Source organism: Stegastes partitus, unplaced genomic scaffold, assembly GCF_000690725.1.
Source record: "Stegastes partitus isolate 25-593 unplaced genomic scaffold, Stegastes_partitus-1.0.2 Scaffold1770, whole genome shotgun sequence".
NCBI classification, from domain to species: Eukaryota; Metazoa; Chordata; class Actinopteri; family Pomacentridae; genus Stegastes; species Stegastes partitus.
Window position 1 is genome coordinate 76,352 of NW_007579501.1, and position 27,289 is coordinate 103,640.

At 39.3% G+C, this 27,289-nt stretch overlaps 1 protein-coding gene across 2 annotated transcripts in view; it reads left to right on the forward strand.

Moving 5' to 3' along the window:
* Nucleotides 1–27,289, forward strand: part of flnba (filamin B a) — an 88,097-nt gene that overhangs the window by 35,981 nt on the left and 24,827 nt on the right. For both annotated transcript variants that reach the window (XM_008302172.1, XM_008302173.1), the window contains exons 4-24: nucleotides 48–145; nucleotides 428–575; nucleotides 2,879–2,997; nucleotides 3,111–3,185; nucleotides 4,435–4,597; nucleotides 4,707–4,907; nucleotides 4,985–5,122; nucleotides 6,286–6,412; nucleotides 7,867–8,003; nucleotides 9,082–9,272; nucleotides 9,411–9,524; nucleotides 10,506–10,649; nucleotides 16,057–16,180; nucleotides 18,219–18,379; nucleotides 18,484–18,574; nucleotides 20,698–20,852; nucleotides 22,837–22,954; nucleotides 24,471–24,550; nucleotides 24,706–24,891; nucleotides 25,564–25,878; nucleotides 26,739–26,856. In XM_008302172.1, coding sequence (XP_008300394.1) covers nucleotides 48–145; nucleotides 428–575; nucleotides 2,879–2,997; nucleotides 3,111–3,185; nucleotides 4,435–4,597; nucleotides 4,707–4,907; nucleotides 4,985–5,122; nucleotides 6,286–6,412; nucleotides 7,867–8,003; nucleotides 9,082–9,272; nucleotides 9,411–9,524; nucleotides 10,506–10,649; nucleotides 16,057–16,180; nucleotides 18,219–18,379; nucleotides 18,484–18,574; nucleotides 20,698–20,852; nucleotides 22,837–22,954; nucleotides 24,471–24,550; nucleotides 24,706–24,891; nucleotides 25,564–25,878; nucleotides 26,739–26,856 — 3,003 coding nt within the window. The remainder of the gene's footprint in view (nucleotides 1–47; nucleotides 146–427; nucleotides 576–2,878; nucleotides 2,998–3,110; nucleotides 3,186–4,434; nucleotides 4,598–4,706; nucleotides 4,908–4,984; nucleotides 5,123–6,285; nucleotides 6,413–7,866; nucleotides 8,004–9,081; nucleotides 9,273–9,410; nucleotides 9,525–10,505; nucleotides 10,650–16,056; nucleotides 16,181–18,218; nucleotides 18,380–18,483; nucleotides 18,575–20,697; nucleotides 20,853–22,836; nucleotides 22,955–24,470; nucleotides 24,551–24,705; nucleotides 24,892–25,563; nucleotides 25,879–26,738; nucleotides 26,857–27,289) is intronic.

Consider the following 27,289-nt stretch of genomic DNA (forward strand, 5'->3'; position numbering starts at 1 on the left):
GTTCTCCTGCTCAGCTCATACCTTTTGTTGTTTTTCGATGCTTGCAGGTCTGTGTCCAGACTGGGAGACCTGGGATCCAGTGAAACCAGTAGAGAATGCCACTGAAGCCATGCAGCTGGCTGACGACTGGCTGGGCATCCCACAGGTTTGATTCTCTCCAACGCTGCTCTGACCTTTAACCTTTATTTAACACTTCACTGATAATCCAGAGTGAGATATTTGAGGTTAGAAGCTGTGGGTTCATTTAAATTACAGTTCTTCCTGCATTAACATTAAATAAAAACACATCCTCCTTGAATTACCAACCACAATTATCTACAGTGACACAGATATTATTGTGACCGATATCTCTTTATCTGATTTATTTACTATTTATTACTATTTATTTTACGATGAACTGTGTGTGTGTGTGTGTGTGTGTGTGCAGGTGATCGCTCCAGAGGAGATCATCGACCCCAGCGTGGACGAACAGTCGGTGATGACCTACCTGTCTCAGTTCCCCAAAGCCAAACTGAAGCCTGGAGCTCCACTCAAACCCAAACTGAACCCCAAGAAGGCTCGAGCTTACGGACCTGGTACAAACACACGCACATGCACACACACACACACACACACACACCAACAGCTGTCAAATGTAACCATTAATGTTATGACACTGCATTTTAATTTAAGTAACATTTTGCATGTTTTAATGTATTTTTAAAGTATGTTCTAATAGTTTGTGTGGTTGTTGATGTGTGTGTTGGTTAAAGGGAACACTGGAAACTAGTGTGTTGTAATTCTGACTTGAAGCCTGAAACACAACTGCAGGACTTTTGTCACAACACATTAAAACACACACACTGAAGGCTTTAATGTACAGCTGCACTGTTTTGCATGAACCTTCTAAATATAGTTGTGACAGACAAAAAATTAGACACAATACTGAAGTACAATTATACAAACTAACCAATCGTAATAGAGCAAGAAATGACAGAATAAACCTGCTGCCATCAACATTTTAGGGCACAAAGACAAACATACAAACCTTTAAACATTTAAGGCCGACAGGGAGCGATTTAGTTTTCAGTAGTGGAAATTGGTGTCATTAATTTTAGATATGAAACAGTTTAGTGAATTTTATATTTAATTTTGTGTGTGTGTGTTTTTTTTACTTACTTTTTACTTATTTATTGTGGTTGTTGGTCATGATTCTTTGCCTTTTGTTGAACTTATATCTTGCGGAAGTCCACTTTATTTTTTACTTTATAAATACAAAAAGCTTAAAATTAAAAAAACAAAAACAAAACATAAAATAACAGCTTTGACATGTTATAATGTATTCACACATAGAAATTACATTTTGTCTCATTAAAATGTATGCACTACTCTACTTAGAGTAGAAGTTACAGATATCAACAGGCGAATATCTACAAAAAGGATTGTGACTAGTGTAATGTCATTAGATTTTGATTTATTTAAAAAAAGAAAAAGTATCTATGTATGTATATAATTTATACATTCAGTTTTTAGAATAGGTTTAAATGTGTTTGTGAAAACTAATGAGTCATCTTGTTGTTGATTGAACAGCACAAACTTAATGTGAACACTGAAAATACTGGTCTGACAATGGGAGGAAGTGAGCAGCAGTTAGTCTGAACAATGGGCTGAGTTCTCGTTGAACAGACACACTGCATTTTCCTCCTCAGGGTTACAGCCCAAGGTGGGAACTAATGTCAACCTCAGGCTGTAGCCCTGAGGAGGAAAATAGCGGGAAATGACTACAGGGAGAACACACACTCACAGCAGCTTGTAGCTGTTTTTAGGTCGACAACGTGTTAAAACACACATCCACTCCCTCTGTACTCAGTTCAATGAGACCTGATGCAAAACCTGCTGGTTGCCCAAACAGAATTTAAAAAGCATGTTTGCATAGCTTTAAATCCTATATCATAACACTATTAACAACGGTGAAGTGTTTTGGAGTTTGATAATCCTTCTACCTTCTGTATATTGAACTTTAAGTAGCCTTAGGTGGTGAAATAGTGAAGTTCATGCTGTAACAGTGTCCCAGGCCCAAAAGTGGCTTCTTAATTTGCTTGCTTCTGTTAAAACAACCGTTCAAAACCTGAAATGATTCATTTATGACACAGATGAGCTGGATGCTTTCACTTATGCATACAAGCAGTAAAAAAAAAAAAGTTATATACAGTACATGAAATGGAACTAGTAGCCACTAATAAAGTGAGAAAACGGAACAAAGATGTAAAGAAAAGCTGTTAAAAAAAATAAAAATCATTCAACCTTCATTTATACTCAAGATCATTCAGATATGATCGCTTTTAATAAGTCAGATTAGAAAAACACAAGACAAGATAAACCTTAATTACTCCCACAGTGTGAAATTTGTAATGTTACAGCAGCAAAGGGGTATAAAATACAGAACAAACAAGAAATATACATAAGTACTGTTGATTTTGTACAGATTCTTTCATATGTAGAAATTTTTGATGCACCAATTCCTTTCAATGAAAAAACTATCTTGTACAGGATTATTCTAAATGTACGTAAACACTGGTATTGCTGATTCTTGTGTATGTAGCGAGTTTATTACATTTACAAAATATTCATAACACACAGGTTCAAATGCATTGATGTTGCACCAAAGGGACTTATGCCAGTTTTCAGTGAAGGAAGAAAAAATAAAGAGACAAAGAATAAAACAAAACCTGTTCTGTCTACAGCAGAACACCTGTTCACCTCATGTGTCACTATAAATCCAGCTTAAGTCTGTATGTAACTCACAAGTGTGCACAGGGTTTTAATTTGGATTAAATGAGCAGCTACAAAGGAATCAGAAGTGTTTCATCTGACTGCATGCTGGTTGTGTCCTGTGCAGGTATCGAGCCCACAGGGAACAGGGTGCTGCGTCCTGCTGTGTTCACCGTGGACACGTTCAGTGCAGGTCAAGGACAAGTTACCGTCTATCTGGACCATCCGGACGGCACCAGAGAGGAGGTACACACCGAATCCTCCACTGTGTTACAGAGTGACACCTGTGTAATGAAGCACCTGCTGTGATTTTATGTCAATGTGTCAAATTAAATCAAATGTCTGTTTGTGTCGATCAGCTGAAATCAGAGCTGAACGAGAGCAAGAAGACCTACAGCGTCACCTACATTCCTCAGGTCATGGGACCTCACAAGGTGAACTTGTTTATCTGTTACCATGTACATAATAATAATGATTAATAATAGTTAAGTGGATTTGGATTCACTTTTTAAAAGACAATATGTCTTATTCAGGGCCGATTAATTGTAGTCAAGAAGACTGATTGGAAAAAAACATGTGCTGGAGTTTGTGTTATTCAAAACATTGAAGATATATCTTTTTTTAAAGTCTGTTTATGTAGGTTTGAAAAGTTTATTTAAAAGAGAACTTGTCAGCATTTACCTTTCAGTGTTGATAAGCTGTTGCTTGTGACAAGTAGTCAATTATACAGTGCTGTGTGCAAGACATTTCAGGAGACCACAGAGTGGCGACTACAGATGCAGAGAGGAATCAGAGATGCATATTTTAAAATAATTTTATTTTATCAGAAAAAAAACAACACATTTCTGAAAAATGCTGAATATCAGATTCAATAATTGGCTGTCTACTAGTAAAGTCCCTTTGAGTGTGTGTGCGTGTGTGTGTGTGTGTGTGTGTTTTTTAACATGACAGGCTCTACTTTATTTTAATCCTTTATTTTGAATTCCAGTGTATTCCTTTAGTTTAAACTTTTTTCAATTTCAAAGCATATCATTACACTGCATTGAAGACACATTTACACCTGCTGGGACCTTTTAATTTACACCAAAGTTACTAAATTCAATGCCTTTTGGAGTAAATTCTGTTAAAGATCACATCTTGTGAACATTTGCGAGCTACTAGAATGTGTCTACATGCTTTAACGTTAAAAGAAACACAATAGTTTCTCTCATATTGGACATTACTGTGGAACCTTGGCTGAAATGCTCCATTTTAGCTCCTGAAGCTCTGCTCTGATTGGTCAACCAGGCCAATGAAAGTGAGGCAACACCAGATAAGTACTGTAACCCCGGATCTATGAGTATAGGGATATAGCACCAGCAAAATCAGCCATCGTGAGGAAGTAATGACAAACTGCAAGGCAGCTGCTAAAGTAAAAGTCTTACATAGTGATGCAGATACTAGTAGCAGAAGAGAAGGGACTTGAAATGAGGCATTTCAGGTAGTGTAAAGAGCAGAGTTTTTGGATCTTTGGAAATCTGACCTTTTACATGCATTAAAAAGCAGCTTTATAAGATACCGGAGGAAATTGAAAAACCTCAAAATGGAAGTTGTTGGATGATTTCATCAGTGAAAGGATAAAGGAAGGGCGACGTACTTCTTTCTCGTGTTACAAGAGTCAGGACGGTTGTTTTTGTTTTCTAGGTGACAGTGTTGTTTGCAGGCCAGCAGATTCCCAAAAGTCCCTTTGAGGTGAACGTGGACAAGGCGCTGGGCGACGCCTCCAAAGTCACAGTGAAAGGCCCGGGAATCGAACCTGTGGGCAACATCGCCAACAAGCCCACCTACTTTGACATCTACACTGCAGGTGAGAGAAATCAGCAGTGCTCATTACAGAAAGGAGCCATATTTTGCTAAGGAGGAGTCGTGGGCTGTCACTACAGTACAGCTAAAGTTTCCTCTTGTGCTCCGTGCAGGCGCCGGCACAGGAGACATTTCAGCCATGATCAGAGACCCTCAGGGCCGCCAGAACACTGTGGAGGTGATGATTGAGGATAAAGGCGACAGCATGTACCGCTGCACCTACCGGCCCACCCAGGCTGGACCGCACACAGTCACCGTCACCTTCGGAGGGGCGGGAGTCCCCAAGAGCCCCTTCAGCGTAGACGTGGGACCAGGTGAGCTGCGATTTCAAACGCATCACTTAATCATCTAAAAATCACAAACCGTTCATGTGTGCTGTCTCTGTCCACAGCCTGCATGCCGGGAGCGTGCAGGGCGACGGGTCGGGGTCTCCAGCCAGCAGGGTTGAGGGTGAAGCAGGTCGGGGATTTCAAGGTGGACACCAGGAACGCCGGCAGCGGAGACCTGAAGGTGCTCGTCAAAGGACCCAGTGAGTAACCTTCACATTGTAGAGGCAAAATCAATCCAGACCTGCTTGAAGAAAAGCAGTGGTGGAAGAGTTCAGATGTTTTATTAGACAGAATCAGAACAGCAGTGTAAAAATTCTAAAGTACAAGCAACAATCCTGCTTGAAACACTGTACTTAAGTAAAAGTACATGAATATCTGAAGCTAAATGTAGTAGAAGTAATAAAGTAAAAGTACTGCTGTGGTCTCTGGGAGTTTTGTCCTCGTTTTTCCTCACTGTGAGCGCATTTTTTACTGCAATATAAAGTCCTGCACCTCTATGCAAACAGTGCAACCATGGCTAGAAGTTTAAATAACAAAGTTAGAGTAACATTAATCATAATAGAAATCTTAATATAAGTAGGTTTTTTATTATTCTTAATTTAAAAAAAATGAATTAAACCAGGGTTCAACATGTACAGCATTTCCCAGATGCCCACAGGTCTTACCAGTACTGGGAAACAGAGTGACTCTACTGACTATAGTTTTTTTACGACCTACATTTTTACTTTGTTTTCATACTTGTGTCCGATCAGCTTGCTGAAGAGCCAGAAAGTCTGAGGATTTTTGTCATGTTATGTTGGATACAGCTAAGTCACTAATGGCTTCATGGTTGTGGTGAGGAGTGCAGAGCTTTCTGTGTTTTATAGAACCTTGTTGATGCAACTGGTTTATTTTATTTTATTTTATTTTTTGCCATTTTTGAACAATGAGACGGATTTTTTAAAAAACAAAAACATGATTTTAAGCATAGATTTGGTTTAGTTTTTAGACGAAACAGAAAGTTACACATGATGAGTTCAAGGACAATCACAAAGTTGAACATCCTACGACTCCCTCCTTTTTTGAAGTTTTGGTCTCTGATTAATGCTTTAATATTGGTGTTATTATTTTATTTTTTAACAACATGCGTTGCAATGCTGCTGCCAGATTTTGAGGTTTAGAGGGTTAATTGCCATAACTTAACCTCACAAATCACAAATTTGCCTCAAGAAACTTTGAAATCTGTACGCTATACCTCTGTCCTTAAATCCTGGATTCAGACTAAGAAAAAACACCAACATTATCCGCCAGACAGATGTTGTGATGCAGAAAAGTGATATAGCACATTAACACAATGTTTGTTTGTTTGTTTGTTTGTGTTCAGAGGGCATCGAGGAGCCAGTGAAGCACATCTCCACTCAGGACGGTGTGTTCTCGTACGAGTATTACCCCAACAGTCCAGGGAAATACACCGTCTCCATCACCTGGGGGGGTCAGCACATCCCGAAGAGGTGAGCTGTACTCTATGTGTGTTTCACGGCATTACCTCAGCACATTACCTCATCTGATCTGAATGGATGGATCTGCAGGGAAATGAAGGCTTTCAGTCTGGACCTCGTGCTCTCGTTGTCACCTCTCTGTAGAGCCGGCTGTGTTTTGTTCTGTGAACATTAGAACAGGGAGTTCCTCTTATTTCTCAGCAGCCAGACAAATATGGAAGAGAAGTCAAATAAGAAGCTGGAGCAACAGAACCTGCACCAGAAATCATACATGTCAATGAAACAAGCAAGAATAACACTCAGCTGTTTGTGGTTCAGTCATAATGCAGAACAGAGCAGAACCTTTGCAGAGGCCACAGTTTAAACCCTTAAGGGATTTTCAGAGGGTCTACTTCAAACGGTCTGTTTTATTTCATGCAGTACTAGCTGTTAGCTCACCACGCTAATGGAACACACAGCAACAGATAGAAATGAACATTTTGATTCAGAAAATGTAATCATAGATTCATATAAAAAGAATAGACGTAGCCTGAAAACGGTCTGAAAAGTGAAGCCAATGCTGATGTGCCTTAAAACTGTATTCTTCCTAACAGCCAGCAGGGGCCGACTGCTTTGGCTTCTGAAAGATGCCTAGCTTTTGCAGACACGCTAAGAAGGGCTCCCCTCTTGTTTGTTTTTGGTAATTGCAGTCATCAAAGTATGAAACTGCAATGTTACTGTCATGCTTTAATTTCTTACAAATATTTAACTACTCTGTCTAACAATTGGTTGTCTATAGAAGATGGGTGTAGCTATGGGTCTGAAAACTAAAGGAGAAGTGGCTTTAACCTGCATTCATTCTAACAGCCAGCAGGAGGCGACTCGTCTGGTCGCAAATATAAACCCAGTTGTATAGAAGTCTATGAGAAAATGACCCTATTTACCCACATGCTTGTAGATACCACATCTTGAGGCTCGCCATCATCTTTCTTTGTCTGCTTGTGGTGAAATTAAACAAACTGGTAATCCTGTGACCTCAGCATTCATTATGATGCAGTCAGTTCCAATCAGGACACAGAACAACTTACAGAAACCACAAAATCCTCATTGGCAAGCTTCAGTAATATTAAAAAAAAAAAAAAAGTCATAATTCTTTAACTCCAGCTTCTCAGATGTCAGTATTTTCTTTTTTCTTTCTACTTCTATGACAATAAACGTGATATCTTTGGGTTGTGGACAGAACAAGTCTGTCAAGGGGGTCATTGTGGTCTTTGGGAAACGCTGACGTTTTTCACCATTTTATGATAGAAAAATACTTAACAGATTAATTGACAGTGAAAGTAGTTGTTAAAGCCCTCAGGGGTGATGTCCCGCACAGACGCACATAGAAACACATACTGTTTTACGTACACATGTTGTAGCATTACCACAACAGCAGCACTGCGCAGCAGATTGCGTCATTTTTGACTGTTGCTTTCCTCTTTCAGTCCATTCGAAGTGGGAGTCGGTCTGGAGGCAGGACCACAGCAGATCAGGGCCTGGGGTCCTGGCTTGGAGGGAGGCATGGTGGGTGAGCCTGCCACCTTTGTGGTGGAGTCCATCGGCACTGATGTGGGAGTGTTGGGTGAGTCTCTTATCACACCAGGTTTATTCATCAGACTGAGAGGGTCTTCTGCTGTTGAACAGGTCATTGATTGTATGTTTTATCAGACACTGATGAGATTTAAAAGGGATTATATTCAGATGTAGATTAGCTTTCAAGGAAGCAGTTGCTTTGCTGCTTTGCAACTAAACCAAAGCTTCCAAAAATAAGAAACGTGTGCGCACTACGCAGTCCCGATCAAGGTATCTGCCGATGCCCAAAATCAGTTTCCTCGATAATACACACCTGCAGTATTGTAGACTAGCTGTAGTACCTGGTTACTCTTACTCTATATATAAGTAACCAGACAGGATGGGCACGTCCATGCTGGCATGCAGAGAACGTTTTAGGGGTTTAGCTCATAATGGAGCACCACGACAAAGACTTCTGTGAGGTTTACTAACATCAGGCCAGCAAACAAGGTTTGAATTAAGCTGAACTAGAACAGTGTTCCTAAATCACAGTGGTGCATCTGATGGCTGTTTTCACTGCTTATTTTTATGCATAGGTGTATGCTGATCTGTATTTTAAGAGCATTAGTAGAAGACAACTGGACTGTTTTTGGTTCTTGAAGACAATTTAGCTCTCATTCAAGAGAAGTCAGATTAGGGTGACACTTCTGGAAAATGTGACCATTTGTCAAAGCCACAAACTGTAAAAACAGAGAATCGTTGAATTTTCAACTTTCTGATGGTCCTTAAACACATCATCTTTTACTTTAGGACATGTTGGAAAAATGTACTAAATATTTACCAAGAATTGTGATTTTTATTAAAATGAATGTTGTAATTCTTTGGTAAAAAATTGTAAAAAATAAACAATTTTCATTAACAAGACTTTGCAAAACAAAAAAATTCTCCTCAGTGCAATCATGAAACAACTGCTTCAGCTGTAACGAACAGTAATGAGACAAAAATTCAGGAACTTTCTGTCTGAACGTCTCTACTGAGGCCACATCTGCATTTTATTCTTCAAGCTACTTGAGGCGAAACTAAAAGGAAATCTGTAAATGCTGACACTCTCCAACCATCTACTTTAATCTCACCTGCTGTGTTTTTAGGTTTTGCCATTGAGGGACCTTCACAGGCCAAAATCGAGTGCGAGGACCAAAACGACGGGTCGTGTGATGTCTGTTACTGGCCAACAGAACCTGGTGAATATGCCGTCCACGTGACCTGTGATGAGGAGGACATCGAGCACAGCCCCTTCATGGCTTGTATTGTCCCTAACAACGGCAGCCACCCAGATAAGGTCAGTAAGAACCAAAATAGTATCTTGGGTCTGTGCAGAATTGCTGACTTGTGTTCAGGCATTTGATAGACTATAAATATGACTGAAGATGGTTGGGTTTACAGCAAACAACTATTGTTTCTGGCTTGGTGGTTGTAGGTTCAGGCTTATGGGCCGGGACTTGAGAAGAGCGGCTGCGTGGTCAACCAACCTACTGAGTTCACTGTCAACGCTAAGGATGCTGGGAAAGGACCTCTGAAGATCATAGCGCAGGTTAGAGGCAGAAATCCTACAGATATGTACTCCTTGTAAAGCCAAGACGGTTTGATTCGCTCATACAAGAAACATGTGAGAGATGTTTGTCATAATACAAATAATTACACACCAAGCTGACTTTGTTCGACCAGCGTTCCGGAACTTAAATAACATTCAGCTGCATCAACTTTTCCAAAAGCCCTGAAACTTCACGTCAGTGTTCCTGCAACATTAATGACCACAAACATGTGTGAGCTCATGCATGTATGCAGAGAGTGTATAATAATGTGTGTAGTATGTGAGTATAGTTCAATCACGCGATGGATCCAGGTGGCAAATAAATCTCTGATCATCTGGTAGTACTTTCTGATGGAGTTTGCCGTGCTTAGCGTCATTGGACTGCGACTGCCTTTGCATCGTATGGCTTTAATTTGAGTAGTTTAAAGCTGAGTACACACACTGACAGACTGCATTCACAAATGATGTATGTTGCTGCTCATGGAGAGCGATGAAAACGACGGAGGACCTGTTGGAGAAATCACAGCTCTGCTTTTGATGCTGTTGATTGGCCAGTAAAATCCAACAGGAACAAACAACCTTTGGTGTTTTTCTTTCTGCCAATCAGGGTTGTTTCTGTATGTTTGGGGTAGTAGCTGCAGCACATTTTCAGCACAAATATACTTTGGATATTTTCTGTAAATGTAAATGAGAAAAACTGTGTCCGTCTAAGACACACATTCATACGAAGCATATGGAGACTGATACAGATCATCATGCTCACAATGTTTTCAAGCAGAATCAGTGTTTATAAAATGTACACACAGCAAATCAAATCTGTTACTTAGCCTGCACTTGCATGTCTGTTTTGCAGGCAGACGCCGCTTGTGAGAAGCTCTGGCTGTTTAACAAAACCACTGAAACATTTCTATGCAGCTTCATGTTTGAACGTCTCCTGCTAGGTCGTGTAGCTCCAACCTTAACAGTCTTCCTGTTTTTTAGGACGCAGAGGGGCTTCCTGTGGAGGTGAAGGTGAGGAGTAAAGGCGACGGGCTGTACAGCTGCTCGTATACACCCACGTCTTCCCTCAAACACACCGTGGCCGTCACCTGGGCAGGAGTTGGCGTCCGCAACAGCCCCTTCAGGGTAAGCAGCCACTCACAGTACTCCATTACTGCAGGAGGTCATGTTGTCCCGCCCAAATCTGAGGACCTGGTCGAGGCAAAAAGCAGCAAGGTCATCCAATCAGAGTCTTTTGTGAAGGTGGAACGCGTCAAAGTCGTCAAATCAGAGCCGACTGTTCCAGAGGAAACGTTCAAGGAGGTGGAGCGGAAACGCACAGCTGGAAGCAGCAAAACTAAGAAGCCTCTGATTGTCATCACATATATTGAGGAGAGATATAGCTCTTAGTTGAGTTGCATATAAATAAATACCAGAAAAAAACTAAGTAGTATTTGTGACTAAAGTCAAATTTGTTTGTGAACCACATTTCAAACAGTGCTGTAGAGTTAAAATGGTTAAATGGAAGGCCATAAAATAAAAAAAATAAAAGACAAAGTCAGGGTGTTAAGCACAACTTAAGCTGTGACTTCAAAGTTCCTAAAGTCTGAGCAGTTCTCATATGAAAACGTAAAGATTAGATGCCACAGCAAAGAATCAGTCGCCTCTTTTTTGTGCCTGGAGCTCAGAACATCCAGGAGCGTCTAGCTGGTCCACCTGAGTGCTGTAATCAAAGTATGAAGACGCAAGAGAGCATTTAAAGCCTTTAAAACAAACAGTAAAATCTTAAAATCAATCTATTTAGCCTACAGTGTTAAATAACATCTTGAGATTAAAAAAAAAACAAAAAAAAAAACTAGTGATTTTATTCAAAGAGTGTGTAACATGGAAAGTAACAGGATAAAATCAGAGCTTGAAATTATAACTACAACTTTTACCACTTACTTTTGTGCATTAACCTGCTGCCAGACTGTGGTTAGCTTAGCTTAGCATAAAGAGGAAAACAGCTCGACCTGCTCAGTCCAAAATTCAGCAGTACACCAAATAACATCTCTGAGATGGTTAATTAAAAATGCTCGTTATATTGCATTTGTAACAAGACTGCCCTCATCAGCAGTCTATCAGTCAGTGGAGGAATTATCAGTCTGAACTGAAAAGTTCTCAGATTTTGTCATAGATCGTCAGTGTGAGACATAAACCTATTAAACTATTACTTCCCATTGCTAATGTCGGATATATGATCTTATATATTTAGTTAACGTTTGTATTTGATTAGTTTTTGTTGTACTTTATATGTCCTTTACTTATGAACAACCTGACACTCTCTGTGCACTGTAACAACTCTTTGGTTTGTCTTTCACATCCTCGCTTAGAAATCACTAATCCTAACTTTTTTAAAATGCAGGTTTATGTAGCCAAACTAGTTTCCATGTAGACTTTAGTGAAGATGATTTATGCACTAACCAGCTTTACCTACACTTTTATAACTGCCCAAGCACTGTTTTTTTTTTTTTTTGGTTGAGCTGCACTCAAACTTCACTCACCTGAACCTTTCTGATCCCACCGACATACCAGCAAAGAGCTTCTGGAATTTAAGTTGGCTGAATCCAAATAAAATCTGGCAAAAACCATCATTAAATATTTAAAAAATACCCAACAACAATGAACCAAATCCACTAAAACTACTAATATTTATTCTTTCTTTAAACTAGGAAAGTTCTGGTCTAGTTTTTTAGACTAATTCTTTTTATTTCGACGAAAACAATGAAAGAAGCCGAATTGGCTGACCAGTCATGTGAGTTAAACATTCACGACATCAGAATTTATTTCAAAATTTTTCCATGAGGCGCTGGTTAAAAGTGAATTTTTTGGGGGGTTAGCTCCCATTTTTAAGAAAAATTGATTTGACCCCAAATTCTTTGGTTAAATTTTCAGATGTCATGTTGCAGATTTTCGTTGTAGTTTAGGAGAGTAGGAGAGGTTCAGATAAGTGAAGCTCTGCTGTCACTTTAACACCACGTAGTTTATTTTTGATGTTGTTTCTGTTCAATGAAAACCCTTTGATTTTAATATTTCATGAACTAAATGTGTTATCCTTTTGCATGAAGCTACTGACATGAAACTCCTCCAAACTTTTCCATTTTACTACATCAGGATGTTCCTCAACAAAATGTTATCAAGAGAAACTGTTGAAGTGAAAAGTTTGCTGTTTACAGTTGACCTGTTCACAAACCCATCTTCTACGCACTGTAACCACCTCTAATTTTCGACTTTTTAAGCCTAGAATCAGAATCAGAATCCATTTTAATGTCTTTATACATGTATAATGGAATTGCACATTCACTCCTTATGTACAAATAACAGAGTAATATGTACACAGAGTGATATGTACAGAGGCATAATATAAATAGATTGTGCGGACAAATATTTACAGAAATCCAAATAAGTAGTCCAAAGTGATGTTAGTGGCATTTAGTGTGCAAAATTGCAGGTGAGGTAGATAAGTATGGTGTGTATAGTTGGCATGTTTGTAGTTGCTGCTGTGTGTTTTTGATTTAGTTGAACAGCTGCTATCACCTTTTCCTGTTGGGTGTTTACAGTTTCACCTACAAGGGAAATAAATCTTCTGAGAGACTGCCTCAGATTTGTCTGGATATGCATTTATGTGCCGTTCGGGAATTTATGATGATGCCAACAGGCATGAGGAGCTGGCACAGACAATCGCCTCTGACTGATGCACAGTGAAACAGAACTGTTCAGACACGACAAGTTGACGCAGTTACAAATAGCTTCAAAGGTCCCACATCGTGGCACTTTTCAGCAAATTAGTGAAAGTCCACATGTGCCCAGCTCAAAATACTGCAAAGATAGTTAATTTCCCTATGACTGTATAACTCCTGGTTTGAGTTCTGGACTAAATGGACTGTTTCAGTGTCTGTAGCTTTAAATGTAGATGTAATTGCCGTCCAACCCTCATTCAGGGAAAAAACTTTCTCTGCATCCGTGATTGACAGACATGGAGAGATCTCTGAAGGACAACGGTTGCTTTTTAAATTATGTATTTGGGGAGCTTGTCAGAAACTGGTGTTTCTAAAATGAGCAGAGCAGGAGATTGGAACTGTCTGTGACGTGGCTACTGGTTAACATGTAGTCTTAATGGACTGTGTTTCAGTCACTATCTCTACTTGTTTCAACAGAAACTGAAAAATAGACAAATGAGAACAGCTGTCATTGGGATGATGGTAAAGGAATGACAGTAGCGTCTTCATACTCTTACAGAATTTATTTACATCTCGAAGTGTTTTAAGGCCTGCAAAACAAAATAGGAATGGATTTTCACAATATGTGCCTTTAAGAGACTTGGCTGTTTGACTGTAATAATGAAGTCAAATTTAGGTTAGATCTGAACCACACCTTCATAATCCTGGTCCACAAATCATTTCAACTGGTTGAAAGAAGGCTGTACTTCTTTAAAACGTTACTATTCCTGGTTACTACCCACTGTGGTGGCTCAGCAGACTTGTTCTGAACTGCTGCAGCTTGCAGGCTGCATGGCACCAACTGCACCTTTCTTCAGTTTCAGTGTTAATACAGTGGATGGATAGAAAGCAGACAGTCACGCCCAGTTCTCAGCACTGCTGGGACCCTACAGCAGTGACACCTTTTTAATTACGATGGGAACGAAAAGAAGCCAGTTTGAAAAATGGGTTCACTGGAATCCTGACTTGATCTTAACTGTCTGCTGCAGTGTGTGTTGAGACAAGAATGCATCTTTGTTGGTGCAAGCAATTGTAAAAGTTACTGCCAGTTGAGCTTGTAATCCATCTAAAAGCCACAACCGAAGCAGAACATTATTTCTTCTTTATATACAAGCAGGCTCAGTCACACGTGCTATTATTATAGTCAAATTACTGATTGAAATCACTGCATTGTTGGTAAATTAGCACAGTTTGCAGATTGTATTAGTTCAGAGTTCCACTTTAGACACACTTAACCATCACAAGAGGTCTGGTCCGCAGTAGCACCAGCATGTTCCTTGTGAGTAACCCTCATAAGGAGTCGATGCACAAATCTGCATCTTAATCTTCGAGGGTTATGTGAAAAAATCTTAATTTCATACATGAAGAACAGTGTCTGGAAGATGGCTAAAATAACTGAAGTAGCTGAAATGGCTGTTTCTAAGCTTTACAAGTTACAAAAAAGCTTTTCACTTTTACATGAGTCTGTTTGATCTGTGTAACATGTTAAAATCATTTCAAATCAGCATGTGTCAGGAGAGAGGTTTCCCTAAATGTCCGAATTTCTGTGCATGCATTTTTAATAATTTGTTGTCTCGCTGTAAATCTGTAACTAACATGTTGATTGAAACTCACAAGCTGTACTAAAATCCAAAGAAACTAACTTTAATCACCACAAGTTTATGGTAGGGTCGCTTTCAAAATAAATTCTGACATTTCATTTAAATGTTTTACTGTGTTGTTTGGTTCATTTGCTTCACTGTTTGTTGACTTGCGTAACTTTGATGTTTGTTGTAATTCACTTTGTTTTAGTGGCTCTTTTTCTTGTTCTTTCTTTTTTTTAACCACTTGTATTTTACAAATCTTAAGTTTAACGTCATATTTTACATCACTGGACCAAAGATAGTAGAATTTTTAATATTGAAACATTTTTAAAGCCTGAAAATCTGCATGAAGTTCTGCATGTATCTTTGTGACTTTGTTTGAAAGAAATATGAGTGAAATAATTTTCAACAGGTTTTTACATATACAGAAAAGAGACTTTGATTGAACACACTGACCATAAATAGAACCACATAACACAGGTTTAACCTTTTTTTTCTGAATTTATTTAAGAAGAGGTTGTGCTAATGGTTTGTATATGTTGTGTTGACACCTCCACGCAGCCTCAGATTTCTAAACTTGCGCCTCTTTCTGCTGTTTTCATTTATTTATTGTTCACTTGTTTAGTTTGTAATGAAATGACTAATCTTACAAACTTATTTTGGGTGTAAAATCCTGTCACCATGTGTATTTTACATAAGCAACATGCTTTATTTGAGCTTTTAAAGCTACAGTTCACAAGTGAGCCAACACAGCAAAAGTTATTGTTCTTGTTGGAGTTACTTGAAATGACATCTTGGTTTCACTGGTTATGACTCCCCATAAATGAGTATCCTAAGTTGTGATGCACACATTAATCGTAATTTTACATCTAGCAACCCTGGTAAGTTGTACTCTATTGTCAAAGCTCCAGAAACCTGGTTTATTGCAGCCCCTTTTGAGCAGCTCTTCCAGAAAAACAAATTCCATAATTCTCACCAAAAATTGACTACATGTGATAAAACATAACATATTTCAAAATGTACTGAAAATGTAAAAAAACTGAAAAGAAAAAAATGAAAGAAAAACTGTGGCTCCAGGACAGAGTCTTGTGGAACTCCATGTCATGAAAGTCCTTCTTTTTAATGATAAAAAAATGACAAAACTGAATACCTAAAACTATCTTCTTTGAATTATTTTCATGTAAAACATCTATTTGATGTCTGTGCCCGTAGGTGAACGTGGGTAAAGGCAGCCACCCCAACAAGGTGAAGGTGTTCGGTCCTGGAGTGGAGAGAAGTGGACTGAAGGCCAACGAGCCGACGCACTTCACCGTGGACTGCTCAGGAGCTGGAGACGGTAACACGCAAACAAAATAATATTTAATATGTGAGCGGGAACATGTCGAAACTCTAATGTATTTTTGTACTTTGCTTGTGTAGTAGGTGATGAAGCGTGTCTTTGTTCTGCTAAGGAGAGTTAGAGTGATACATTTCCTGTCAGGATGTTTCTGCCTTGAGATCATCACCAGGACATACCAGGGAAAGGAATGTGTGTCTGTCTGTGTGTGCGTGTTTTGAGAAACATCCAGACTATATAAAAGGTGAACGTATGTGTTTATGAGGCAGACTGTATAGACTTTTTGCGTTTGCGACTCTGGAAATCAAGTAAAACCAAGTCTGTTCTTAAACTACATTCAAATCCAGACACGTTTTCTTTACTACCTTTATGCAGAGACAGAAACAGATGCTTGTTTTAGAGAGGCAGCTACAACTGTCAGTATGTGAGACATGATTAATTGATTGTTATTATTATATTGTGTTGTTATTACAGTTTTTTTTTCTCTGAAATTAGGTAAAAGCTGCTATTGCAATAGTCTCTACAGGCCAGTTTACAGTGTGATAGAGTCATTCCACTTGTGATTTCTTGAAACAAAAAGTGGATTTTGTATTGTTGAAAGTTAATTTATTTCAATTTAGAAAAGATCTTGCAATATATTGTTTTTTCCCCCCTTTTTTTCTTGGTATTTTACATGCATTTTGTCAGTTTTTATAGTTGACTATACAGACTTTATCTCATTTTCTGGCTTCTTTGCACATATTTTTTGGTTTGTCCTGTTTTTACGAGGTATTTTACATTTTTGGGGGGATTACGTTGTCTTTTAACATGTTCATCACTTTGGTCAACTTCGACTGGATTTGATAGAATATACTGTGCCTTTAGTATAGTCATGGAAATATTTCATCAGGGTCCTGACCTTAAACAGGAATGCAACCTTTAAAATGTAATATAGTTCACAATATGGAGAACAAAAGTACATCATTGCAACGGGTAAGAGAGAGACGTCTCTCCCCTCTGTTCCCAAAGAAGAATAAGAATGATTATTTGTAACATGACAGTGAACACAAACTCGTTGGAAGTTGTAGGTTGTAAGTTTAAACCTTATTGTAAGATTTTAAAACGGTATAAAACTCTCAATTCTACATTCTTTAGACAAAACAGCTTCCTACAAATGAGACTAAAGCATTTTTGTAAAGACTTGTGGCCTCATTTACATCCCCCAAGTCTAAGAAGCATCTTCAGACTGAAACTCCAAACCCAACAATACCTGGGAGCTCTATTTTTGGCTCTTGTTGTCCAACAGACGCATCTCACATTATTATAGGCAGCAGTCAACCTGTAGCTCTGAACACAAACGAATTTGGTTTCTCTTTAAACAGCTAAACTTATAACAACTGAATGGATTAAGGACTTTTACATGTGATTTTTAATATGAAGTTTTTCTGGTTTTGCTTCTGGAGGAAGTGTTGCTTGTTGAAGTGTCAGCACAGAGTTTTCAGGTTGTCAGAGGTTTCCCTCTCTGAGTTTCTGTTGCTCAACCACAGTTTCTCATCTCGCCCCCGTCAGACTCTGAATTCCTCTGCTCTGACTGACGGCTGCAGGTATTGCAGATTGAGCTTGACTGTTGGTTCATAGTTTCCATTTGAGCTTGTGGAAGTGAAGCATGAAGTCTTTCTCACATAAAGAGTCCAGTGAATGAACAGCAGAGAACAGAAACAGTCCAGCAGCCCCTTGTGGCAGCCAGCGTCTTTACACTGAAACCATCACAGGTTTCAGATGAGATAAGATAAAACTTTCTTAATCCCAAAAGAAAATCTTTGACCAGATATTACTCAGAAAAAACTAAATGACATAACATAGAAATGCAGTCCCTAAAAAGCAGAAAATCAATAAGATCTGAGTATGATACATTGCTAAAATAAAATAAGTCTAGGATAGAACAGTAAAAGGTAATGCTGGTAATTCTACTGAGGTGATATTTAGTTTCACTGCTGTCTGATTCATAAACGCAGTGCCACACTCAGCTTGTTCTGTTCAAATATGTGTGTCCATTCAGGTGATGTCAGCGTGGGCATCAAGTGTGACGCCAACATGGTCGGCGACAAAGAGGCTGACGTGGACTTTGACATCATCCCCAACGCCAACGACACGTTCACGGTCAAATACATCCCTCCTGCTGCTGGAAGACTCACAGTCAAAGTCCTGTTCACTGACAAGGTACACACACAGCTCCAAGTGTTGCTGGTTTTCATGTCTGAACTGGATTTTGGTGGGAAAAATAAACCGTGACAGTTTGTTCTGGTGGATTTTTTTGTATGCAGGAGGTTCCCCAGAGCCCCTTCAGCGTTAAAGTCGATCCTTCCCATGACGCATCGAAGGTGAAAGCAGAGGGTCCTGGACTGGCTCGCACTGGTAAAACACACACACAAACTTTAGAGAACATCTGTTAGCTTTGGTTATTTCCTGAGGCCTGCACTACAAAGCAGGATTTGAGGTTAGCAAGGTAGCTACAGGGTTCAGTTCTAAGTTTTCAGAACTACGATAGCGGTTCACTTCTTATCTGGTACGTCACCATGGTAACTGATACTGAACTCCTAACACCACCCACTGACCAATCAGTACTCTCGGAAAATAGCATCACCAGAAAATGCAGCAAAGTTCATTGTGCAGATAGTGAGAGGGGAAGATGAGAGTTTCTAGAGCCATTTCTCTGTTCTGTTGGGTTTTGTAGAGCTATATGATCTTAAAACAGATGAAATCACTAAACTATTGCACTTCTTGGCTTTATAAGGTTTACAGTAGGTCTGCTTATCGGTGTGAATTAAGTTCTTCTACATGTTGTTTAGTTGCTCCTAAAACACCGCCAGGGTTGCAGCTGAAAGAATAGGGATGACACAGAATGTGAGATAACTGCAGTCATCCTCCACATTACCATAAAAACAGTTTCTTTTTATTGCTTGATTATTTATTTGTTAAATAATTTGTCTTTTTATGTGAGCAGCATAAAGGAAAGAGTTTAGTTCTACAACCTTGTGAATTCTTCTGAGTGCTGAATAACAACCCTGCATCTAAATAACTTCCACACAAACGAGCAGTGATATAAATAAACGGACTAATTGCAGCTTTCCTTTCTGACTGTGGCTGCAGCAGTTGTGCTGTTTTTAGCATGTGTTGTGTTTTGAACTCATGTTGGTCTCAGATTGTAGTTTGTTCTTGTTAGAAATATGTAAGTTGTACACACTTCTACACAACATAAGAGTCTGTCTTCTTAGAGCTTTGAATTATGGTTTTATGTTCATTTCTCACTTGTTCTCAGACTGTTTAAAACCACCTGGGCTGCAGCTGAAACAATAAACTCTTATACACCAGAGGAACATCTTAGCACCACATTGATTTTATAGAGTTATAGTCAGATCTACTTGTGCCCTTATAAGTTGGTAGTGATATTAATAAGCCTGTTAATTTATGGAGTCACTCAATCTGTGTGTTTTTCCAGTCTTCCTCCTGCTTTGGCTTTTGCAGCTTTATGTTCAGTCTGTATTGTGGCTTTAAAATCTCCATATTTCTCTAATATTTGCTGTTCACTTGTAAAATATGCCACTCTAGTGCCAGTCAGCGATGGCAAAAGTACTCACGTACTTAAGCAGAAGTAGAGATACTTGTGTAAAAGTAGAAGTACTGATTCAACTCTTTTACTCAAGTAAAAATAAAAAAGTACAGGTTCAGAAATGTACTTAAGTAAACCAAAAAAACAGTTTTCCATTTCAGCAACATTATAAAAATTAAACATTATAATCAACATGGAAACACTCATCTCTTCACGACTACCAAAATCTTTTATTGAGCCTCAGTAGAAGCTGGTTCTAAAAGTTGTCTGAATGAAGATGGGCCCTTTTGGGTCTGAACATCAGTCCTGCAGAGCTAGAAAGCCTCTGATAGGCAGCTGAGGCAGGCAGGGTGTGTTGAGCTTCAGTGACAAATTGCACACTGCTGGGAAAGATAAAGACGTTTGTTGTTAAGTCATGTCGTCATCCACGGAGGCTGAAACAAGTAACGAGCCAGTTTTGAGAATGTGAGGAGTAGAAAGCACAGATATTTGTGTTCAAATGTAGGGAGTAAAAGTACAAAGTCTTCAGAAAAATGAATACTCAAGTAAAGTACAGATACCTGCAAAATCTACTTAAGTACAGTATCAAAGTATTTGTACTTGGTTACTTCCGACCTCTGGTGCCAGTAGATCTGTCCATGTCATATCCAGGCTCAGAAAGTTGACTTACAGAGTTGATAACCAGTTTCATGTAACTACTTATTCCGTCTACAGTTGTTTGTTTTAGTAAAACCAGACAACAAAAGCTGCTGTAGAAGTTGTCTCTGGAGGTTATCACTAAGCCAGTGTGACAAAATGACCCCAGAACATTCACTAACACACATTCAAGTTGACTCATTTTCAGAAATCTTTAAATGTTTGATGTTTGCGTTTACATTTGCAGGTAACTCTTCATGTCTGTGTCTCTGTTACCTTCTTACCTGTGCAGGTGTGGAGAGCAGTAAGCCGACTCATTTCACAGTGTTGACCAAAGGGGCGGGTAAAGCACCGCTCGACGTTTCCTTCTCGTCTCCCGTCAAAGACTTTGACATCATCGACAACTACGACTACTCTCAGACCGTCAAGTACACACCTGCGCAAAAGGTACACCAGATACACACATCTGCAGCTGTACAGCGTGAACATCCAGTTTGTATCTGAACTAGTACTAGAGGTTAATCATGTACATGTGCAGGGGTAGACTTTCTTCAGCATTGGGTCTTTTTTTTTTTTTAACTTGCAAAATAAGAGTTATGAGCTCAACTGATCACTAAATCTACTGTGAAAGATGTAATTAATGTGTATATATACACTAATAATTTGCATTATATTTTGAACTGATGCCTGGTGAATTTTGTGTTTTCTTTACAAAACTGAGACATTTCCTCCAATAATTGATGTAGAAATATCACAAACTGGGGCCTAAAGCTTTACCAGAAAATTAGGTGTTTGACACTAAATTTGGTGTACAAGTAGTATCCTAGGTATATAGGATTAAATATCAACACCTTTAGGAAATTTGCACAAAATGGACATGAAGAACAGCCATATTAGCTGTTACTGTGTAAAAACATGATGTGTAGTGGTAGACAAGTGACTCAGTTTAGTAGGTCAGTATCAGTATTAAATGGAAATAATGTGTGGCAGCTATACGATCATGACGCCCACTTATCAAATTCACACTTGTGCAACATATTTGTCTGTCGCTTCATCATGAAAAAGTGATGATAAAAAAAAGAGTTTTTATGAGCAAAGTATCCACATCCATGATAAATACTCATTTAACCCTCTGAAACCCAAAACCTGCCGGTGACTTCAAAAAGCATGTTACCTTTTAAAAGTGCCAATAACTACAGCATTTATCAAAGCCAGAAACTGTGAAAACAGAACGAATTGGCAGATTGTTAATGTCCGATGGTCCTTGAAAACATCATTAGTGACGTTTTGGCTTTGTCAGAAAATTTAGCCAAGTTTCAAACGTAAAATTGTGGCATTTAATCCGAGTTACTTTTTCTACATCCATCCATCCATCCATCATCTATACACCGCTTAATCCTCATTAGGGTCGGGGGGGCTGGAGTCTATCCCAGCTGACTTAGGGCGAAGGCAGGGGACACCCTGGACAGGTCACCAGTCTATCACAGGGCTACACTTAGAGACAGACAACCAAGCACACTCACATTCACACCTACGGACAATTTAGAATCACCAATTAACCTCAACATGTTTTTGGACCGTTTGGAAGGAAGTCGGAGAACCCGGAGAGAACCCACACTGCACCGGGAGAACATGCAAACACCACGCAGAAAAATCCCCCACCGGGACGCGAACTGGCAACCTTCTTGCTGCGGGGCAACAGTGCTACCAACTGTGCCACCTTGCAGCCCACTTTTTCTACATGTCTCAGTTAAAGATTCTCCCCCAAAATACCAAACTGTTTGCTTTAACCAGATGATGTTTTAAAAAAAAAAACAAAAAAAAAAAAACAAGAAAGAAATGTGACAAAATTTCTGAGCCTTGTCAGCTGAACTGCAGCAGTGTTTACTACACAGAGCAGATAGGGGACAATTGTGGGAACAAATTAAAAATGTAAGTAGCAAAGTATCTATAGCATGTAGAGCCACCATATTATTCTTTAGTATTGGTAATGCTTGTAAGTACTTGGCAAAATTTATTCCATGTTAGATTTTTTCAATTTTTGTAAAATCAATACTCAGAATAATTCAACTTCCTTTTTTTATGATTCATGACGTAACTGTGTTTTACTGCACAGAAGACATTCTTGAGTTCTCTCCACTTCTAGTCATGGTTGTGTTGTTTCCATAGAGGTGTATAGGACTTTATATAGCAGTGAAAAATGACTGAGTTAAAATGTGACGGGAGGTAAAAACACACAGAACCTGCCTGTGGTTCAGATCGTCAGGCAGTCCAATACAACATGCAGGGCCTCATGTTTTTCCCTACCTGCAGTCAGTTTGAAGAGCAGCGCTGGACAAAACAACAACAAAGCAAAGCAACAGCACTCATCTCGCGCTGCAACTTGTTTTGATTGGAATTAAAAAGTCCACATGTTGCATTGTGTCTACAGGGGGAGATGACCATCGTGGTGAAGTTTGGAGGGGATCCCATCGCCAAGAGCCCCTTCACGGTCGGAGTCGCTGCCCCGCTGGACCTCAACAAGGTCACTGTGGACAATCTGGATGGAAGTAAGAAATCTTTCTCTACTTCCAGCGAGCTGCTCTTTATTTATCTGGAAAGTAGCAATATTAATGTTAGATTGCTGCACATATACATGATCGTCTGTTACACTCAAGCCACATGAGTTCACACAGTGCTGATTAAGCCTGTCCGTGCCAGGTAAATCGCTCTGAATTTCACAGTATACCAGAGTTTTAAATCTGGCATCTGTGATGATACCCCCTTGGCAGCACTTGGCTTTACATCAACCAGAAATGAGTGGTTTACCAGAGCTAAAGATCGGAGCAAATAGAAATGGAATATAGAGTCGGCTGCAGCAGGAATATGGTGGAACCTGTGGAGGTAAAAGAAGTTTCTAAGGCTCCAGATAAAACATACACTTCAGGGAAATAAAGAAAGCCACTGACAGTGAGGCGTATGAACACATGCACAGTGTTTGCGTAGTTTTGCAGTTTGCAAGCCAGCATGCTTTTTTTTTGGCCGTTCTGTCCCACAATCCTCTGCACAGTCACGCCACAAACGTCACGGCGTCTCGTGTGGGTATAAACAAGCTTGAGCTGCTAAGAGCACACAGACAGGCAACAGCTGATTACACACAACAGACTGCACAAGACGAAGCAGTACGTCCCTGTTGTATTCATACTGCATGGAGCAGTACAAACTCTGCTGCACTTTGTATTTCAAGGATCATTTCATCTCAAATCATCAAAACAATCTCAGCTCGGTATCCCTAATTTGCCTGAAATTGCTACAGCATGAAATATTGATGTTTATAAAGACATCTGTAAAATTTTACCTTGATGTGTGAAATAGTTGAGATAGATATTTAAATTAAATTTTAATTGAAAAGAATATAACTTTCTTTACAGCTCTGATAAGTTATAAAGGTTGAATGAAAATGACTTTTATTTCTCATTGTTGTGATTATAAGTATTTTATCTTTTATTGTGTATTATTGTGACATGCAGCTACATATGGTTCATAAAACATCACGTGATTACTCCTGCATTATTAATGTTTTTGTTGTGTGCTTAAAAATGGGACTTTTTATTTCACTTCATATTTCAACTCCTCCATAGTCAGAAATTATTTGATCTACTTGTCCAATATTGCAGATTCTGAGTCAATGACATGATGGGAACTAGCAGTGAAAAGGGTGAAGTGTATCAGGCTTTTATCTTGAAAGCTCCTGAGATACTGACATCTGAACATAGCCTAAAATGTCAATGTACGAAAAAAAAAAGTGCTTAAAGTTTTACAATTTTAAATATTCCTAATTTATGATAAAAAAAAAAATTTAAGCAAATTGGAGCTAAAGGCCCCTCATGCTTTAAGATTATCCGTGAAAAGAAAAAAATAAATACAGTTTTAATACAAATTTTTGCCTTAACATACATTTCTAAGACACAACCCATCCAGCAGAGGAATTAACTTCTTTCCATCATCTACACAAGTATTTAGTATTAACGCAGACGTTCCAGGAGCTGTTTCTATGCTGTTGTTAAACTGATAAATGCATTTCAGGAGTGGAGGTGGATCAAGAGCAGCAGTTTATGGTGGACACCAAGGGTGCAGGAGGTCAAGGTCAACTGGAGGTGGCGGTGGTGAGTGTCATGCTGTATTATTTTATTTAATTAAGATTTATCAGATTCAGTTTGCTGTTCGTGTTTTAATGGAATTAGAAAATTAAAAAGAGAAAAACAGCCTGTCATGTCATCAAAGTGAGTCTGAATGTTCGTCATATTGTGTGTGTTATTAGCTAAGTCCCAGTCAGCGGGCTGTGCCTTGTAAAGTGGAGTCTCAGCCCGGTAAAGCAGACGTCAGTCGGGTCCGTTACACCCCCACAGAGGAGGGCGTGTACTCTGTCAACGTGTCCTACGACGGACACCCCGTCCCTGGGAGCCCCTTTCCTGTGGAGGCCCAGCTGCCTCCAGACCCCAGCAAGGTAACATCCACATATCAGCCTTTGGAAGGATCTTATATTCTGTCTATTATATTCTGTTTCTGGAGGTTTTTACTCTGTCTGTGCCTAAGACTAACAGAAAGAAAAAGACAGTTGTTATCCTGGTTGTTTTCATGCATTTACATTTATTTTCACAAATTTAACATTACATAACAATACTCCTATTTTTTTTTTTTTGTAATCTGACATAACATTTCAGACAAATGTATCACTGCCCCGCTTGTGTAGACTTGATTAAGAAAGCAACAAGTGAACTAATGACTATATGTTTAAACCTGCACATCGTTTCATCTGGTTCCACTATATATTTACAATTTTTGTGTACAATACAGAAGAATTACAAAAATAAACACCTGTCATACATAAGAATTCAGTTATGTGTAGTTCCTTGTTTTTGCCTCTCCTCTGGCTGCAATTCTGTCCACATCTAAAGAACCACAGATGAACTGTACACCTGCAACGAAAACCTTAGTGCAACAGTTGTCTTTCTACAAAAGCGTGTCATTCTTTATTTGTTCGTGATGTGGGAGCAGGATGTCTGCTGGCTCTCAGCCTGAAATCAGCAGGACAATAAAACGTGGCCAAAAACCAAAATGCATGAATGAAAGCATATTGTTGAAATACACAAAAGTAAAATTGGTCTCCTCGTTCTAGGTGAAGGCGTTCGGTCCTGGTCTGAAGGGAGGTTTGGTTGGGAATCCGGCTGAGTTCACCATCGACACCAAAGGCGCCGGCACCGGAGGTCTGGGGCTGACTGTGGAGGGGCCGACTGAGGCTAAGCTCGAATGTTCGGATAACGGCGACGGGACCTGCTCTGTCTCCTACCTGCCCACCGAACCCGGAGACTACCTGGTTAACATCCAGTTTGAGAACGTCCACATCCCGGGCTCGCCGTTCAGAGCCGACATCCAGATGCCCTTTGATCCCTCCAAGGTGGTGGCCTCTGGGGCTGGCCTGAAGAGAGGCAAGGTGAGCGTCCGAACAGGAAGATACTCAGAAGAGCTCAAGCTTAAAGACTCCAGTTTAGAATCCTGCAAAAAAGGTTCCGCATTTAAACAGTTGGTGGATCCTGTCTGGATAAATGCTGCTGTTGTGCTTGTGTTTTTCTCCCGACTGCAACAACAAAGCTTCTGAGTTTGCTCAGATTTCAGCCTCTGACTCAGAGAGCTGGAGGCTGTCACAGTTTTTAGAGACATCTAGCGCACCAAACGTGATTTCTCAGAGACAAAGTTAAAATAATTCAAACAAATTGTCCAGGTGACTCCAGAGGAACTGAATACAAATGTAGGGAATTAAAAAACAGTTGAACTATTGCAAAAAAATGTTTTTAGGCGTGATTTTGGTGGAAAAGTAGTTTTTTATAAACGTAAAATACAACAAAATGAATAAACCATGATCTACACAAAGCACAAGACTTCGACATCGACTACAGAGGACAGATGATGAGACTAATGCTCCTCAAAATTAATTCACCAGACAAACTCCTGTTGTTTTAAGTCTGATGCTCTGTAACTTGCATCTTCATGCTGTTTCCTCTTCTTCTGCAATAGTTTATTGTTTTTCTTTAAGCTCTCCACTCCTGACATTCACATCACAGTGGATGGAAATGCATATTAATTTACATTTTCTTCAGCAGATTTTCTGGTAATTTTGGTCCACATTTCAGTTACATTTAGACAGAAACGTAACTATTGCAATAACCTCTTCATCGCACATTTCAGCTCTACTGATTTTTAAAAGTTATCTTGTCCTTGTCGACCATACCAGGCTAAATCAGGAGCTGTTTTAACTGTTGAAAAAGTCTGATCCAGCTTTTTGCATTTGTGCAGGTTGGAGAGACCAGTGTTGTGAATGTGGATTGTTCTCGGGCCGGACCGGGCCAACTGAGCCTGGAGGCTGCACTGGACACCCCCCCGACCAGCCCTACTGGCTCTGCACCAGGCTCAGGTAACACCAACACCTGATAAAATAAATAAATCCACAACGTGCTACTGTATTCACCACTTTATGGTCTCGAGTAATGTCCTACCCACAGCGCTATCTGACTGGTTACACGTCACAAGTAATAACACAAGTAACCTGTCAACACTGAGGGATAAATGGTGAAAAGTTCTTTAAATAAAAATATCAATAAAAGAAATTAAGTTAAAATTAAATAAAACATCAATAAGTAAACTCATTTCAGTTAAGTTTTGAATCTAAATTTTGACACAGATTTTTATTTTTGCCGCAAATGTATATCTGTAAAAATATCAGTTTCCATAACAATCGCTAATGACCCTGAAAAAGCCATCATAAATAGTTTGGAATAAAAGCTACAGTCAACCATTGGTGACAGATGCTTTCTATGAAAATCAAAATGCACATTTGAATTGTGCTG